The sequence below is a fragment of the Gossypium arboreum genome, chromosome 2 (genome assembly GCF_025698485.1).
Source record: "Gossypium arboreum isolate Shixiya-1 chromosome 2, ASM2569848v2, whole genome shotgun sequence".
Taxonomy (NCBI): domain Eukaryota; kingdom Viridiplantae; phylum Streptophyta; class Magnoliopsida; order Malvales; family Malvaceae; genus Gossypium; species Gossypium arboreum.
Genome location: NC_069071.1, coordinates 3,013,035 through 3,030,103, shown reverse-complemented (window position 1 = coordinate 3,030,103; position 17,069 = coordinate 3,013,035). Strand labels below are relative to the sequence as shown.

General features: G+C 31.6%; 1 protein-coding gene across 1 annotated transcript; it reads left to right on the top strand.

The window, feature by feature from the left end:
• The first annotated feature begins 3,946 nt into the window (after positions 1–3,946).
• Positions 3,947–6,439, top strand: LOC108467300 (probable receptor-like protein kinase At2g23200). Its single transcript, XM_053025266.1, has one exon. It carries the CDS (start codon positions 3,947–3,949, stop codon positions 6,353–6,355), a length of 2,409 nt encoding a protein of 802 aa, XP_052881226.1. The 3' UTR covers positions 6,356–6,439.
• The last annotated feature ends 10,630 nt before the right edge of the window (positions 6,440–17,069 follow it).

Below are 17,069 nucleotides of genomic sequence, written 5' to 3'. Positions count from 1 at the left end.
TTTGACTCTTTTCCTAATTTGCTATCTAATTTTTTTGTTTAATTTGATACTTAAATTTGTCAAACATTCTACAAATTACTTCAATATACTAATAATGCTTTATGAGGTAGAAAAAATATCAAATTTAAGTACCAAATGTTATATTAAACCTAATTATATGTATAAATAATTTTTGTTCTTTTGTTATATCAATACTTTTTTCTTATGGGATTTTCATCTAAAGCATAAATAATTAATAATAATAAAATGGAAAGTGAAAGTGTAGAACAATGATGCCAATTACTGCTAAATTCTATCACGTAAGCTGTCCTTTTTTAGTAAATAATTAAAATAATTAGCAAAGCTGCTAAAAAAAAAAAAAACTTTGACTTAAGGGGCATGGTGGATCCAATTTTGCCTTTTCAAAAGTATCTTTTTTATCAAGAAAAAGCAGCCATGGAGCCAACTAAGAGCACACTTGCAAGCTCTTAAGAGATTTATTAAAAGTTAAAATGTTAGTCGTTGTATTTTGATAAAATTTATAATTTAGTCTCTATTTTTGTTTTTATTTTAAAAATTTGAGTCCGATCGTTAGTATTTTTTATCAAAATTTATTAAGTTGATATATGTTGATATTCTCATATGATATGATATATAATTCACATAGTTGTTAATAATAGGATTAAAACTTTTGAACAACCATGATGAGTACAAAATATGTAAAAAAAAAAATTATGATAATCCTATAATCTTTTATATATCAAATGTACTAAAAATTAAACCCTTAAAACGACATTATAAAGACCAACAACCACAAATCCTAAATACAGGGGAAAGCTGAAGGGGCATGCAAGGCCTTGCCCCCTCAAACGAATAAATTACTATTCAAGTCTCATATAAAATAATTAAATTAAAAATAAAGTTATGATAAATTTACACTTTGCCTCTCAAAATGAAGAAATTATAAATTAATATCTTCAAAAATTATGTTTTGATCTCTCAAAAGTTTATTATTCGATTTTGATCCTCCTTAAAAAAAATTTATGGATTCGTCTCTGCCCAAACATAAACCGCAAAACAAACATAGTTGATAAAAATAATAATTAAGATTGTAATCGCTATTAAAACCTTAATTATTGCCATAATAGGCTTTTTAAGGTAAAAAGAAAAAGTTGAATGAATTTAGATCTTTTCCCATACATTTTTTTCCTTTTAATTATATATCAATGGGGGAAAGAGAGATTATGAAGAAAAAGGAGTTGCATTGTTTAGTAATTACTACAAAGTAAAGGGACCACATTAAACAATGTACAAAAAAATCTTTTTAATCTTGTATTTATTAACACTTTTGTTTATTTCCCTTAATTCTATTATTACGAGATCTGTAAATCTGCCATAATAAATATTTAAAAATATTATAAAAAAAAAAGAGAAAAAGATGATAATGATTATGATGATGGATTACATAATGCAAGTCCCATACGTGAACAAGATTACATTTTTAGATCTTAAAATTCTGGGATGGAAAAGGGGAACAAAATCCCAAGCTTCCTACAGTGTTATCAAACTTAAATGGGTTAATATAATTTTAGTCCTTGAACTTGGTAATTAAGGTCACTTTAGCACTTTTATTTTTTTATTCATTTTGATATCTGAATTGGCAATGAGGTTCGTTTTGATTTTTGAATTTGAGATACGTAAAGATTTGATGATGAGATACTTTGAGATTATGGCACGTCATTAAATCTTTATAAAATTCAAGTTCATTGATTAAAATGAACCAAACAAAAAGTACATGTACCAAAACAGAATTAATTGACAATTCTGGGGACTTAAAGCTATATTAACCGACTTAAATATGGCTTTCTTCCTACAAAGGTTCAATTATGCCTTCAGTCCTATGCTTCTGGACTTTTGAAATTTGATCCCTTTGCTTTGAAAATTAAAGCCTTATGGATTTCTATTAAATTTGAATTGTTGTATTATAATATTTAAAAGTTTTTATTTAAAAATTAAAGTTTAATTAAATTTAATAGAATTCAGCTAACAGTACTCAGTCGGACTATAATTTTAAACTAGATAAATAGATGGATTAAACTTCTAAAATTAAAACAAAATAACTAAATTTTAAAAATATGAAAAATATAAAAACTAAAACCTTTAAAAAATTAGACAATGTTAGATCTATATCCTAATAAAACAACAAATTATAGGGACCAAATATATCATTATGTAATAAAACATAGCTATGGAGCTCTTTGTCAGCTTGTCTAGTGCCAAAATGAGGACTATTTATAGGGGAATCAATTACTGAAAATTTCCCATAAAACACTCTTACGTAGATCCGTTTTACCAAAATCAATTCTTTTCGGTAAATAATACAGAAATTAACTTATTTTCATAAATATATTTAGAAATAGGCTTTTTTAAGTAAATCAACTATTTTTATGCCTAAAAAAAATTCAATTTAAAGTGATAAACCATACTATTTGGACTGCCCCACGAATAATTCATCATTCCTTTAATATCCCCTTAAATATTTGCAATCATGTAAAGATGAGTTTGAATAGGCCCTAAGTTTAGTTACGATTAGTATAAAAATAATAGTAATGATAAAATTAAATATTATAATAATAATATAACGTGAGGCAAAAAAATAAACTAAACACAACACCCTTAATCATTCATTTAAACCCACACTAAGGGCTCTTTTGGTTTGGCTTTTAACATCAGTGAGGTGCAGTTGGGGTAGCAACCTCACTATATGTTGTTTGGTTCAGCAACACAGTGCAATGAAAGTTGATTTCAACTACACTGCTACGATGAAAATGAGCTGGAGGTTTCAGCAACAATTGAAGGCAGTGGGATAGTAGGTATTTTTAACAGACAAAAACACTATTACTTTTATTTATTATTTTACCATCTTATCCTTAAAAGTTAAACTAATTTATTTCCCAACCTTATTTGTATCACATTACAAAAACAAAAATTTAAATACTTATACCTAATAAAACGTGTATCTCATTACAATAATAGTTATTTTTCAAATAACATATTGTTTTATAATTTTATTTCTTATTTAATATTTTAATTTAATTTTAATAATGCATACTTTATATAATCATATTAGTGAATCGCTAATACATACTTCATCCGGATAAAGTATGCATTTTAATAACACATGAAAAATAATGTTACTATTTGTGAAAATAATATTTATCATTGTTATAAAAAGTATTTAACTATAAAAATTAAAATAATTATCATTTTATCTAAAAATAATTTAAATTGATTATATAATTAATTAAAATATTTATAATAAAATATTAGAAAATACATTTTAATATTTTATTAAAAGAATTTATAAATTAACATATTTTAATAATTTTAAAAAGTAAAATAATTTAAAAACTTCTATTATATATCAATTCTAATATGATGCCCTTAATAGTCATTTTTATTCTTACTCATCACCGCTACAAATGCGTTTAAATCAAAACACATACTTTACTATTATTTCTAATCTCACCGCTACACTATTTAATCTCAAATAACTAATCTTACCGCTATCGCTGTTTTTGATCTCACCGGAAATAAACACACCGCCTATCCAAATTAAGCCTAATACGTTTTATTGATATATAATTTTAAAAAAGAACGAAAATGATGACTGTACAACATATAAATTACCTTAATGCAATCCATTTATTTATTATAATATGAACGCTATCATATCAATCAATCGTGTGTTTTACATTCCACCTTTTAATAAATTTCCCACTTAAAAGGAATCCAAAGTCCAACAGCTGCCACTATCTTTAACCTTTTTTTAAAAAAAATATTTTTTTATAATTTTCTAGTTTAATTATGCATATCCTCAATTGACCCTTCACCACCTTTATTCTCTTTTAAAGTGTTCATCGAAATTGGCCTGCAAAAATTAAAAAAGAGCTCATAATCCTCTTCTATGGAAAACCTTATAATTATTTTCCTTTTTCTTCTGCCATTCTCATCAGCTTATACACGTCCTAACGAGCACTTCATCAACTGTGGGTTAGATTTCAACTTCACCGGAAACGGCAGTCGGAACTTCGTCGGTGACCGCTACGCCGGCGTTTCTTTCTTTAAAGGAAAAACCGGCACTAAACGAGAAACCACCTCCTCCGTATCCCAACTTTATTGGACGGTGAGAATCTATTCACAGCCATCGTTTTACGAGTTCATAATCAAAACAAGCGGCACTTACTTTGTACGTCTCCATTTCTTTGTTCCTTCATCTTCTGATAATCTGTACAACGCTAAATTCACCGTTTTAGCTTCAGGGTTTGATCTTTTATCGAATTTCTCCGTCAAAAATAGCCCTGCCGGTTCGCCCGTCATAAAGGAATTTTTAGTCAATATCGATGAAGGAAGATTCAAAATCAATTTCATACCTTCTCAAGGTTCAAACATAGCTTTTGTAAACGCCATTGAAGTGTTTCTAACACCGGAAAGCTTCGTCCCCGACACTGCTCCCCTTGCCGGACGTCTTCGAGGCTCGTTCGACGGTTTACGGTCTCGGGTTTTACATACAGTCTATAGGATCAATGTCGGAGGGGATAATATTACAACAGATGAAGATACACTGTGGAGGAACTGGATACCTGATAATCAGTTCTTGTCTGATCCGTCAAGTGCTATGAAGAACAGGTTGTTTTTCAAAGGTGAACCTGCATACACATCTGGTCGTGCCGATGAATACACTGCCCCAAACCTTGTTTATAAGACTGCAAGGATATCGATTGTACAAGAATTCAGTAGAGGGCAATCTTTCAATATAACATGGAGTTCCAATATAACATGGAGTTTCAATGTGAGTAAAAGTTCAAGACACTTTGTTAGGTTCCATTTTTGTGAAATTGTTAGTCCATCAATTGATTCTGTCATGTTTGATCTTTACATTTACGATAAATTTGAGAAGGTGGTTTATCCGTATAACGAAACCGGACAGTTTGCGGTTCCGTTTTACTTCGATTTCGTGGTGGATTCGGACAAATCCGGGGTCATGAACGTACGTGTCGGCTCTCGGAATGATTCCGAGGATCAAATGGCGTTTTTGAATGGGATTGAAATAATGGAGTTTGTGCCCCAAGACCAAGAGAGGTCTAAAAAAGGGACTAATTTAGTTCCTATAGTTGGCTCTGTTGTTGGGGCTGTTGTATTTGTTGTTGTTTTTATAGTGGCAATGGTTATGTTCTTGAAATGCAGGAAAAGAAAGCCTTTGTCTGAAAAAACATCCAACATGTCTCCTTTGGATCTTGCTCTTAGAATATCTTATTACGAAATCGAGCAAGCAACGAAGAATTTTGATTCCGGTTTATTGATCGGAGAAGGTGGATTTGGGAGAGTGTACGAAGGTTTATTTCGTGGTAAGAAAGTGGCTGTTAAAAGGAGCGAACCAGGACATGGCCAAGGCCTACTGGAATTCCGGACAGAGATTGTTGTCTTGTCCCGAATCCGGCATCGGCATCTCGTTTCTTTGATTGGTTACTGCGACGAAAGATCGGAAATGATATTGGTTTATGAGTTTATGGAGAAGGGTACTCTTAGAGATCATCTATATAAACGGAGTTCCGATGTTGAGAAACCGCATTTTGCTCGGTCCGACTTGTCTTGGAAGCAAAGGCTTGAAATTTGTATTGGTGCAGCAAAAGGGCTTAATTATTTGCACACCGGTTCGGATGGTGGAATCATTCACCGCGATGTTAAGTCCACGAACATCCTACTCGATGAACGGTTAGTAGCCAAAGTTGCCGATTTTGGGGTCTCGAAATTTAACCTTCCGGATGCCGAACATAGTGCTAATGTCAAAGGAACGTTTGGTTATCTCGACCCCGAATACTTCTTATCGCTGCCATTGACGGATAAATCCGACGTGTACTCTTTCGGGGTCGTACTTCTCGAAGTACTTTGTGCGAGGCCAGCGGTTTTGGCATCGAATAGGAGGGAAGAAGTGAACTTAGCTGAATGGGGAATGCTTTGGTTGAGGAAAGGTCAACTCGAGAAGATTATGGATCCGGTGCTAGTTGATACAATCAACCCCAACTCGTTGAGGAAGTTCGTCGAGACAACCGAGAAGTGTTTAAGACCGTCTGGTAACGAAAGACCAGTGATGCGGGACGTGTTGTGGGATTTAGAATACGCATTGCAGCTTCAGTTAATTCCGATGAACAATGGAACATTCGAAGACAGTACGACCAATGTTTCCTTAGAATTCTCAATGATGCCGGTCCTCCATCGGTTACCTTCAAATAGCTTCCCGGCCGTTGAGGAAGAGGGTGCGGCCTTACTATCCGTTGATGCTTCCGATGTAACTGCTAGCCAAGTATTCTCATAATTGAGTGTTGGTGAGGCTAGATAGTCTCCACTGGTTTAAATGTTGATAAACGCTACACTTTGTAAGTACTATTTTTTGGTAAAACCTCTCCGGTCCCTCTCAATTCCAATATCAAGCAAATTAGTCCCTCTCAAAAAAACTTCAGTAGTTTTATTTTTGTGAATTTTAAAAATGAGCAACTAAGTACCATTAATCACATCATTAACTTTTCATCAATTCTACATAATTTTTATTTGTATAATAATAAATTTAGCACCTAAAGTTTACACCTTCTAATAAATTTGTCCTAATTATCAAATGTAGCCGATAACATTTAAGTAAATATGTAAATATTGAGATTAAATTTTATTTTTTAGAGCGATGGCTCGCTTCACCCAAATTGTTGGTTTAAAATTAATAAAATATTTTTATTTAATTTTAATCATAAAACATATAAATATTAATATAAAATTATGAAATGGGCCGATCCGAAGTCCAAAATACTTGATCTAAAGCGGGCCTAGGAGCCCGGCCATAAACACCTCTATGAGTGGACAGTAGCAGTCGGGTTTAAGTGACCCATAAGTTTTTGGGTTGTAATAAACGGCCTATTAAGAAAAAAAGGAGAACCACCGACCGAGGCTTAGGAAAATCAAGGCGCAGGTGAAACCACGTGCCCACACGCGGAGCAAGAGCGATACCCTTGTAGTCTACATAGTGACTTGAACTTTCACACTTTCCACAAACCATTGCTCCATTGGTTTGATTATTATTTAATAGGGGCAATTTTCAAACTTATACTTAAACTTTGATTTAATTTATAATTTGATACATAAATGTTGATTTGGTGTAAATTATACTCATCAAATTTTGATTATAGTTTAAATATATACATGAAATTTTAATTTTGATTCAATCATAAATATTTAAAGAAATAAATACATCAGTTTATTTTATATTAGATAAATATAATTATTTGTGTATGTAATATATAAACATAAAATGATGTTATATCAATAATTGTATTAATAATTTGTGAAAATTAAATTAAATCAAAATTTCATGCAAAAATTGCACAAAATTGAAACTCATGTATAAAATTACATATTAAACCAAAATTCAAATATAGTTTTAAGATTTATCCTTGTTTATTGGTTAATGATTTTTTTATTTTGTAAATATTTTTTAAATTAAATATTTTTAGAATAGTAATTAAGAATACATTAATTTCACTTAATTAAACAACATTTATTGTCAATATATATTATAATTAAGCAATGTAAGAAATAATTTTCTATAATAATCTTGTATATTAGTGAGGGTGAAGCAAGAAATAAAATTTAGGAAATTTATAATTTTTGTAGGCTAAAAAGTAAGTTTATTATTATATTATTTTATAATAAGTTTATTATTATATTATTTTATAATCTTTCAATGGATTTAAAAACAATGTTGTTTAAATCGAAATAGGCTAATCAAGGTACTATTTTGAAGAGGAACTAGGTAAGTGGTCCAACGGTTCGATTGGTTTAATTAAATAGATCGTTAAAAGTTTAGAAAATTTTAAAAAAATAGAAAAAATCATTGGGTCAGGTTGGTACAAAATTCTAGGCTCGTTTTCCATTAAATTCAGGCTCAGCCCGAAAATGAGCATAAAATTTTGCCAAAGCTTGACCTAGATAAAAATACTAACTCGAACTCAAATGCTCATATTAAATTTTTTATATTATTTTTATATAAAAAATTCAAAAAGTATAATACGTCAAATACACTAAAAACATTAAAATAAAATTTTCTCAACAAAGTGAAAATACATTAAAAAAATTATACTTAAATAACACTAAAATAGTTGCAAATTGGCAAACAAATGTTTCTAAAATAATAGCAAAATTAATAATAAAACAATAATTATACAATATCCAAAAATAACAATAAAATAGTAGTAATAAAATACTAACATGACAACAAAACAATAGTAAACAACAATAGGTACAAAAAATTTAGGCAAATTCAGAGCCAAGTCAATCCAAAAAATTTTACCCAAAGTCCGACCTATTTTAAAAATAAGTTTTATTTTTTTGTTTAAGTCCATTTTTCGAACAAAACTTTAGACGTAAACGGATGATCTAGCCCATGATCAAGTCTAGGCTGAAGTCGTTATCTGTCCCCTTAAATTTTGTCTTACCTATAATATTAATATTTGATATAGTAACAACACATCTTTACCTTCCCAAATAAAATTAAAAAATTATCGTATAATATTCCTTTTACATAATTTAAATTTTTTACTATACACTAATCATCCTAACTATTTTATTTATATATTTTTTTAAATTCCAATGTATGAAATAATTAGATATATAGGGAGAGAGAGACTGAGTTTCTCATTGATTAGTGAGCTAGATTGAGTTGTACAAGCAAAGTTACTCGACCCCCTCATCAAAATCAAAGCACATTTAATAATTTTTCGAATGTTCAAACCGAAGACATGATCTGTCTGTTTTTTTTTTTTAATAAAAATTTCTGTCATGCTCTATAAAAAAATCAATTTGGGATTTTTAAGATTATTTTAGAACATTGTATTAATGGCATTCACATTACCACTCACAAGATCATAACTTTATTCCCTCCAATGAGATGGAATAATAAACCGTAAAGCAATATTCCATCTTCATTAAAAAAAAACTCAGATTCTCTAATAATGTAGTCCCATAATTTCATAATCATAGTTTAGGGGTTAGGACACCACTGAAGACAAAACACTAAAGCTGCTGGAAAATCCAACCATGGCTTTGACGAGTTGCCGGAAGATATTGGGCAACGAGCTTTATGGAAGAAACTACCAAATCCTCGCCGAATGACCCGGTTGTATTTTAGGGGTTCATTGGTTTGAACCCTGACCGGATCAAAAACCGCAACTGTTCACGGGCGGCTAATTGAATTTCTCATGTTCTCAAAATATAAATCGTTGAAATACCATCCGCTTGGATTTTTTATTCGTTTTTCAATAACCCTAACTATTAAATCTCATGGATCGATTTGGGTTTGAGCCAGATTCATGTATGATTAATAATGAATGTAGTTGTTTAACCTAGAGTTAGTTAGAATTATGAGTCGAAGTTTTCCTTAACTTGCTCATTTTACGTGAATGGCTAATTTAAAAGTTGTTTGGGTTAGAATTGTTCATGCATCAGAGTAAGGGTGAGTTTGGATAAGTGGTGGATTGCGGTGTGGTGCGTTTAATTTACTTTTTATCTCAAGCTATAGTATCTAATATCACCGTCATCCAAACTCATCCAAACCCATTCTAAGTTAGTTCAAGTAGCGATATTATTCCAAAAAAGGAGCTTCAAGCTGTGCCTATTTTTGGAGTAGCCCGAACCCAAAATTGATTAATAAACAATAGCTAAACATCTGCATTTTTTTTCTCAATATGAGATTTCAGTGTCCATAGTTACATTGATTTTTTTATTAAATTACGAGTTAAGTTGGATCATACTCCTGAATTGAGGGCAAGTTGTTTTATCATTTTTTTCAATTACAAAATTCGAATATAAAATCTTATTTAAAGAATATAAAAAAATCATTATTACTCGATCCAACAAGCATTCTCATTAATCATACAATATTAAAAGATTAGATTTAACTTTAAATTAATTCCATGAGACAAAAACTAGTTACCATTTATAAAGCAACATTTAATTCTTGATCCATGAACTTTACAACATTTTTCAACTTAGTTTCTATTTTTTTGTCCATTTTATTCTTGGAATTTAGAAAAAATTCCAATTTAATCCTTGATTTTAAATTCTATTGAGGTGTAATTATGTGACACTTTAAAATTATCATCTAATTTTTAAATATATATAATCTAAAAAGCAAAAAGAAATTATAGTTTTCTTAATTATAAAAACTTAAAAAAATCGAAGATGGTTTGACACAATTTCATAATGTCATATTGTCATTTCTTAACATCAATTTAAGGATCAAAATTAATAAAATTGTTAAATTCTAAATTTAATATAGGCAAAAATTTCAAAGACAAATAAAAAATCACTAAACTCGGACTAAATATTACTTTAACTCGATAATATAAAAAGAAAATTTTACTAGGACTTAGTTTGGATGGACAGTGTGTTTATTTACAGTTAGTATAAAAACAATAATAGCTAACGATAAAATTGAATACTATAACATAAGACAAAAAATAATTTAAACGCATTACACCGCACCCAACCACTTATTCAAACCCTACCTAGGAGTCAAAATAAAGCAATCCCCATTGTCCCACCAGGAACTTGGCAGCCTAGTCATATTAGCACAATATAGTCGTCACCCGAATATCAACCATCAATTATTTGTTGCACCGCAATAGTTAAGTCATGCTAGGTTTTTCTTGTTTTTAACAAATCCTTATTTTATACCCAAAAAATTAAGGGTCTACAAAATTTTAAGGCCAACCAAATTTCACCTAAAAGGAGCAGATTGGCTGCTTTCATATATATATATATATCCCACCATATTTCAAATCAAATAATAAGGTTGGCTAATGGTTTCCTAAGTTGGCATATCTAAAAGCTAGGTTTGCAACCTTTAGGCCAAGAAATTCCTAAATACCATATATCTATCTTGGATTATTTAGGGTAATAATGTTAGGGTTGCATGAAAATAGGTTAAATTGTAGTTTTGGTCCCTTTATTATACTGAAATTTGATTTCGTACTTTAATTTTACATAATTTGATCTTTCTATTTTTATAATGCCATTACCTGATTTAGAAAAAAACAAATTAGGGTATTTAAAAAGAGTTTAAGGATAAAAAAAATCTTTTAATTAAAAAAAAACAATTAAGCCCTTAGGGAAAAGGTTCATCCTATATCGAGCTATTAATAATTACCAAAAAAATCAACTAAGTCATTTCGTTAATGAAAACCATCAATTGACTGATTTAATTGTTAACGGTGCTAATGTGATATGTCATGTTAACAAAAAATAAAAAAATTATTAAAAATTTTAAATTGGGTTGGATCGATCTGAAGTAATAAAATAAAATTTATCCACTCACAATCTAAAGGAGGTCGAGCCAACCTAACTGCCGTAAACCACCTAACACGTGAACAAGTCTATTTAACTCAAATAATTTGCATTGTTAATTAATACAATTAAAGAATAGATGTGAAATATTTTTAATAAAAAATACCTATCTCATCACGCATTAAATTAACAATAATTTAATGTCGTTAATTTGATCGAATAGATAATAATGTTAACTATTTAAATTAACTAATGACATAAGTGGAATGATGAAATTATGTCAAATTAAAATATAATAGAGATATCGAAACCGAGATTGACCATGAAAATATTAGAAAGTTCAAGCCTTTATTTTCACTTAAACCCCTATTATTATAATAATTATAGTTAGATACAAGTTGGCTGTCAAACAAAATCTTCATGTTTCCTTTAATGGTAGAATTTCAACTAATACAAAGAATTATTATATTAAAAGGCAAAAGAGGTAAAAAAAAAAAAATCTTAGTCGTTTCAACAGAAAGTAATTACAATTTTTCTCGTTAGAAAAGCTTTATTAACGTTCTTGGTGGTTGTATTTTGGCCATCAAAACTAGGGATTTTCGACATTCTTTGTATCTATAAAAAAGAAGAAAATAAAAATTGATTATCGATGTCGGTTTGGTTTGGTCAGATTTTTTTAGCTATCCATCATCATTCGATTAAGTGTGATTCGGTTTTTCCATATTAATTTATGGTTGCGTTATGGCTTTTGAATATTATTTGACAAAATTTAAAGTTAGGTATTTTAAAAATTAAGAACTTTAAATTATTTTTGCTATTTTAAATATAAAATATTAATTTTATATCATAAAATTAAAAATCATCCAAATACCTCTATTCGGATCAATTTTTAATTTTTCAGTTTTTCTTATTTAGCCTTAATGCTTTGTATCTATAAATTGATAGAATCTTGTTAGAGATGGCAATTGGGTGGGACGAGTTAGTTTTTGTTTGTTTTAATCTTGACCCGATTTTTTTACACCTTTTTATTCCCATTTTGTTTCGAATATGATTTTTTTTTTTTTTGTGATACAAGAAAACCAAAAGGACTTAAGCTAGGCTTACAATATCAAAACACCATTAGTTTTATCACTATTAAGGGCTTTAACACATTTACTCCCTCCACATCGGCAGAAGCCATTTTGGCAATGCTATTAACGACATGATTGGCTTCCTTAGGAATATGTCTTACCACCCAAAATTCTTTATATTGTAACAACCTTTGAATTCACTTAACTCGTGCAGAGATTAAGTTTGTTGAAGAATCTCTTTTTATTGCTTGGACCACCTTAAGATTATTTGTATGAATCCAAATTCTTTCTAACCCCCGTTCTTTTAGTAGAGTTAGGCCATTCAAAATGCCCCATAACTCGGCATTAAACAATAAATTTTCTACTACTCTTACTAGTCTTGTCCCGACATATTAAATAATTTATTCAATTAAATAGTTTTTACAAAAGTTAAATGACATACAAATTATGAAATCTTATTAAAATTTTATTAAAGATAAAAATTATAATTAAAAATATATAAAACTAGTTATAAAATTAGTGTGAAAATAAAATAGAATAAAATAAATAAAAATAAAGAACACATAAATTTTACGTGGAAACCCTTTCGGGAAAAAAACCACGGGCAGAGGAGAAGAAAATTCACTATGTCGAAAATTTTTTTTTTACTCAAATACAAGAGGAATAGACTATGTCTATTTATAGGCTTGCAAAGCCATATTCTAGTAGGATTGAAACACCTTATCCTAATCAATATAAAATAGATGGAGTTTAATAAGGTTTAAAACCTTATTCTAAAATAAAATAAAAGAAGTCTAGTTCTATATGGATTTTACTTTTATTTTATTTTCCATCGTATTTTATTTAAATAAGAATTTGGGTCACATAATTCTAACAATCTCCACCTTGACACAAATTCTCAATGAACAAGTTCTTCATCGCGAACTTTCAATAAACAAGTTCTTCACCTCTTCCAAAAACCCTTAAGGGTTTAACTTCAACAATGAACACCAACCAAGTCTAAACAATGCTCAAACTTGGTTATAGGAAGTGACTTAGTCATCATATCTGCAGGATTTTCATGAGTGCTAATTTTGCTCACAACAATATCACCACGAGCAATAATATCACGAACAAAATGATACCGAATATCAATGTGTTTTGTTCTCTCATGAAACATTTGATCTTTTGTAAGAAAGATGGCACTCTGATTGTCACAAAATCTTGTCTTGATTTGAAGGTCTTCATTGAGTTCACTAAATAGTCCCTTCAACCAAATAGCTTCTTTACAAGCCTCAAGAATCGCCATGTACTCAACTTCTTGGTAGACAAAGCGATCGTAGTTTGCAAAGTGGCTTTCCAACTAATTGCACAACCTCCGATTGTAAAGACGTAACTTTGAGAGATCTTCTTCTATCAAGGTCTCCAAAGAAAATCAGCATCAACATACCCTATAACTCCATCTTTAGTTCTTCCAAACTGTAAGCAAACATTAGTAGTGCCTCGTAAGTATCTTAAAATCCATCGAATCGCTTTCCGGTGTTCTTTACCGAGATTCGCCATGTATCGCTAACTGCCGATGCATATGATAAATCCGGGCGTGAACAAACCATAGCATACATGAGAGATCCTCATCGCACTAGAGTATGGAACATGTGACATGTACTCAATCTCATTATCGATTGAGGAGATAAGGCCGATGAAAGTCCGAAATGAAATGCTAAAGGAGTACTAACAGCTTAGCACTCTGCATATTGAACTCGCAAAGAACTTTCTCAATGTACCCTTCCGACTTAGGTACAATTTACTTGCTTTTCTATCTCGAGAATCTCCATACCAAGTATCTTCTTTGTTGGTCCTAAATCTTTCATCTCAAATTCTTCACTTAGTTGGGCTTTAACCTTTCTTATCTCTCTTTTATCTTTTCTTGCTATCAACATGTCATTAACATAAAGAAGTAGATACACAAAAGAACCATCACCATTTTTCTTAAAGTAGACACAACTGTCAAAACTACTTCTTTTGAAATCATGAGAAGTCATAAAGGAATCAAACCTCTTGTACCATTGTCTTGGTGATGTTTCAAACCGTAAAGGGACTTTTTCAAAGAAGCAAACATAGTCCTCTTTTTCGAGACTATAAAGCCCTCTGGTTGTTGCATGTAAATATCTTCCTCAAGTTCTCCATGCAAAATGCGCTTTTACATCTAACCGCTCAAGCTCCAAATCATGCATGGCAACAATACCAAGCAAAGCTCGAATCGAACTATGCTTAACAACCGGAGAGAACACATCTGTGAAGTCCACTCGAATTTGATCAGAACCCTTTGCAACAAGCCTTGCTTTATATCCGGTTCTTCAACTCCGAGTCCCTTCTTTCTTTTAAACACCCATTTACAACGAATGCCTTTTTACCTTTAGGAAGTTTTACAAGATCCCATGTTCTGCTTTTTTGTGGAGTGATTCCATCTCCTCTTGCATAGCAAACATCCACTTTTCTCGAGTCTTCACAGCTAATCGCCTCGAATAATTAAATGGCTCTTGATTCGCATCTATATCTTCACCACATTTAAAGCATAAGCAACTAGATCAACCTCGGCATACTTCTTTGGAGGTTTAATTTCTCTTCTTGTCCTGTTTTTGGCGATAGAGTATTGCGGTGAAGAAGCAACTCTATTCTCAATTTTGTCTTGGCTTGAGGAGTTGATTCGTATTAATCGATGCTCCACCGCTTTTGGTTTTCTTTATTGGAAGAGTCTTTAAGAGATAAGTTAGGTAGCATAGCGGTTTCATCAAAACAACATCTCTGCTAATCACAACTTTTCTATTTTCAGACACCATAACTTATAGCCTTTTACACCACTTTATAACCAAGAAAACGATTTAATGGATCTCGGTTCCAATTTTCCATTATCAACATGAGCATACGCAGGACACCCAAAAATCTTTAAATCGAATAATTAGCGAATTACGGACCATACCTCTTGTGGAGTCTTTTTCTCAATGGCAACGGATGGAGATCGGTTGATCAAAAACATGCAGAGAGGTCGCTTCGCCCAAAATGACTTCGTAAGTTGGCATTTGACAACATACATCGAACCTTCTCCATGATCGCTTCGTTCATTCGCTCGCAACGCCGTTTTGTTTGTGGAGTATGACGAATCGTCAAGTGTCTCATGATCCCTTCGACTTGCACAATCTATTAAACTCATCGAGCGTAACTCTAAGCCATTGTGCATGCGGAGGTATTTTATCTGCTTTTCCGTCTGTTTTTCAATCATAATTTTCCAAGACTTAAATGTGGAAAACACATCGCTTTTACTTCGGAAGAACGCCCAAACTTTTCTCGAAAAATCATCAATAAAGGTTAGCATATAATTAGCTCCACCTCTCGAAGGCACTCTGGGCGGCCCCCACGATCGAATGGATATACTCCAACGTTTCCTTCGTGTTATAGATTCCTCTAGTGAATCGAACTCTCTTTGCTTCCCAAAACACAAAGTGCTCACAGAAATTCAGTTTGCAAATTCCTTGCCCATTAAGAAGTCCTCTTTGCTTAATTACGCCATGCCATTCTCACTCATATGCCCTAGGCGCATATGCCAAAGTTTAGTAATATCATCATCGACAAGGAAGAGGAAGCGGCAATTGCATCACCGATAATAGAGAACCACAGAAACATATAACTTGGCAATCTTTCTTTGCCCTTTCATCACAACAAGGACCCTTTGAAATCTTTAAAACCCCACTTTCAGTTGTGTATCATGCCTTTTTGAATCAAGAGTACTCAACGAAATTAAATTTCTTTTCAATTCGGAACATGCCGACGTCACTAAGTGTTCGACAACTCCATCAAACATCTTAACTTTAATTGTTCCAACACCGCGATTTTACATGAAGCATTATTTCCCATCAAAACAACACCTTGAATCTTGTTTCATAAGTTGTAAACCAATCCCGATTGGGACTCATGTGGAAGGTGCAGCTGAATCAAGTATCCACTCCTCGCTTACTTTAGAATCATTGATGAAGCAACTAGAAGTTCACTATCATTGTAGTCTTCTACAACATCACTTCACCGAATTTTCTCGTTTGTTTTCCTTTGATTCGCAGCCTCCCTTTTAATCTTATTTTGTAGCTTATAGCACTCAGTTTAATGTGCCCTTTCTTCTTGCGAAGTTGCAAGTTTTACCTCTGTTTGAAGATTTCGATCTACCCTTAGATTTACCACGAGGATTCCGTTCTGTGTTCTACCACGATCATCATCAACATTCCGGTCTTGTCTCCCACGAACAATGAGACCCTCTCCCTGAGAGTTGGGTTTAACCACAAGATGCTTCATCTTATCATACGAGGTTAAAGAATTATAAACCTCATCAACTGTGAGAGACTCGCGGCTATATAAAATCGTGTCTCTAAAGGTTGAATAAGGCGGGGCAACGAACAAAGTAGAATCAACCCTAGATCTTCCTTATCATCTTGAACCTCCATGGCCTCCAAGTTTGAGAGAATTTCTTTAAACATCATTAAGTGTTCGTATCTGACACCTTCCTCCAAACGATGAGCATAAAGACGCCGCTTCATATGCAACTTGCTTGTTAGAGTTTTCGACATACATATTTGTTCTAGCCTCTTCCATAATGCAATGCGGTTT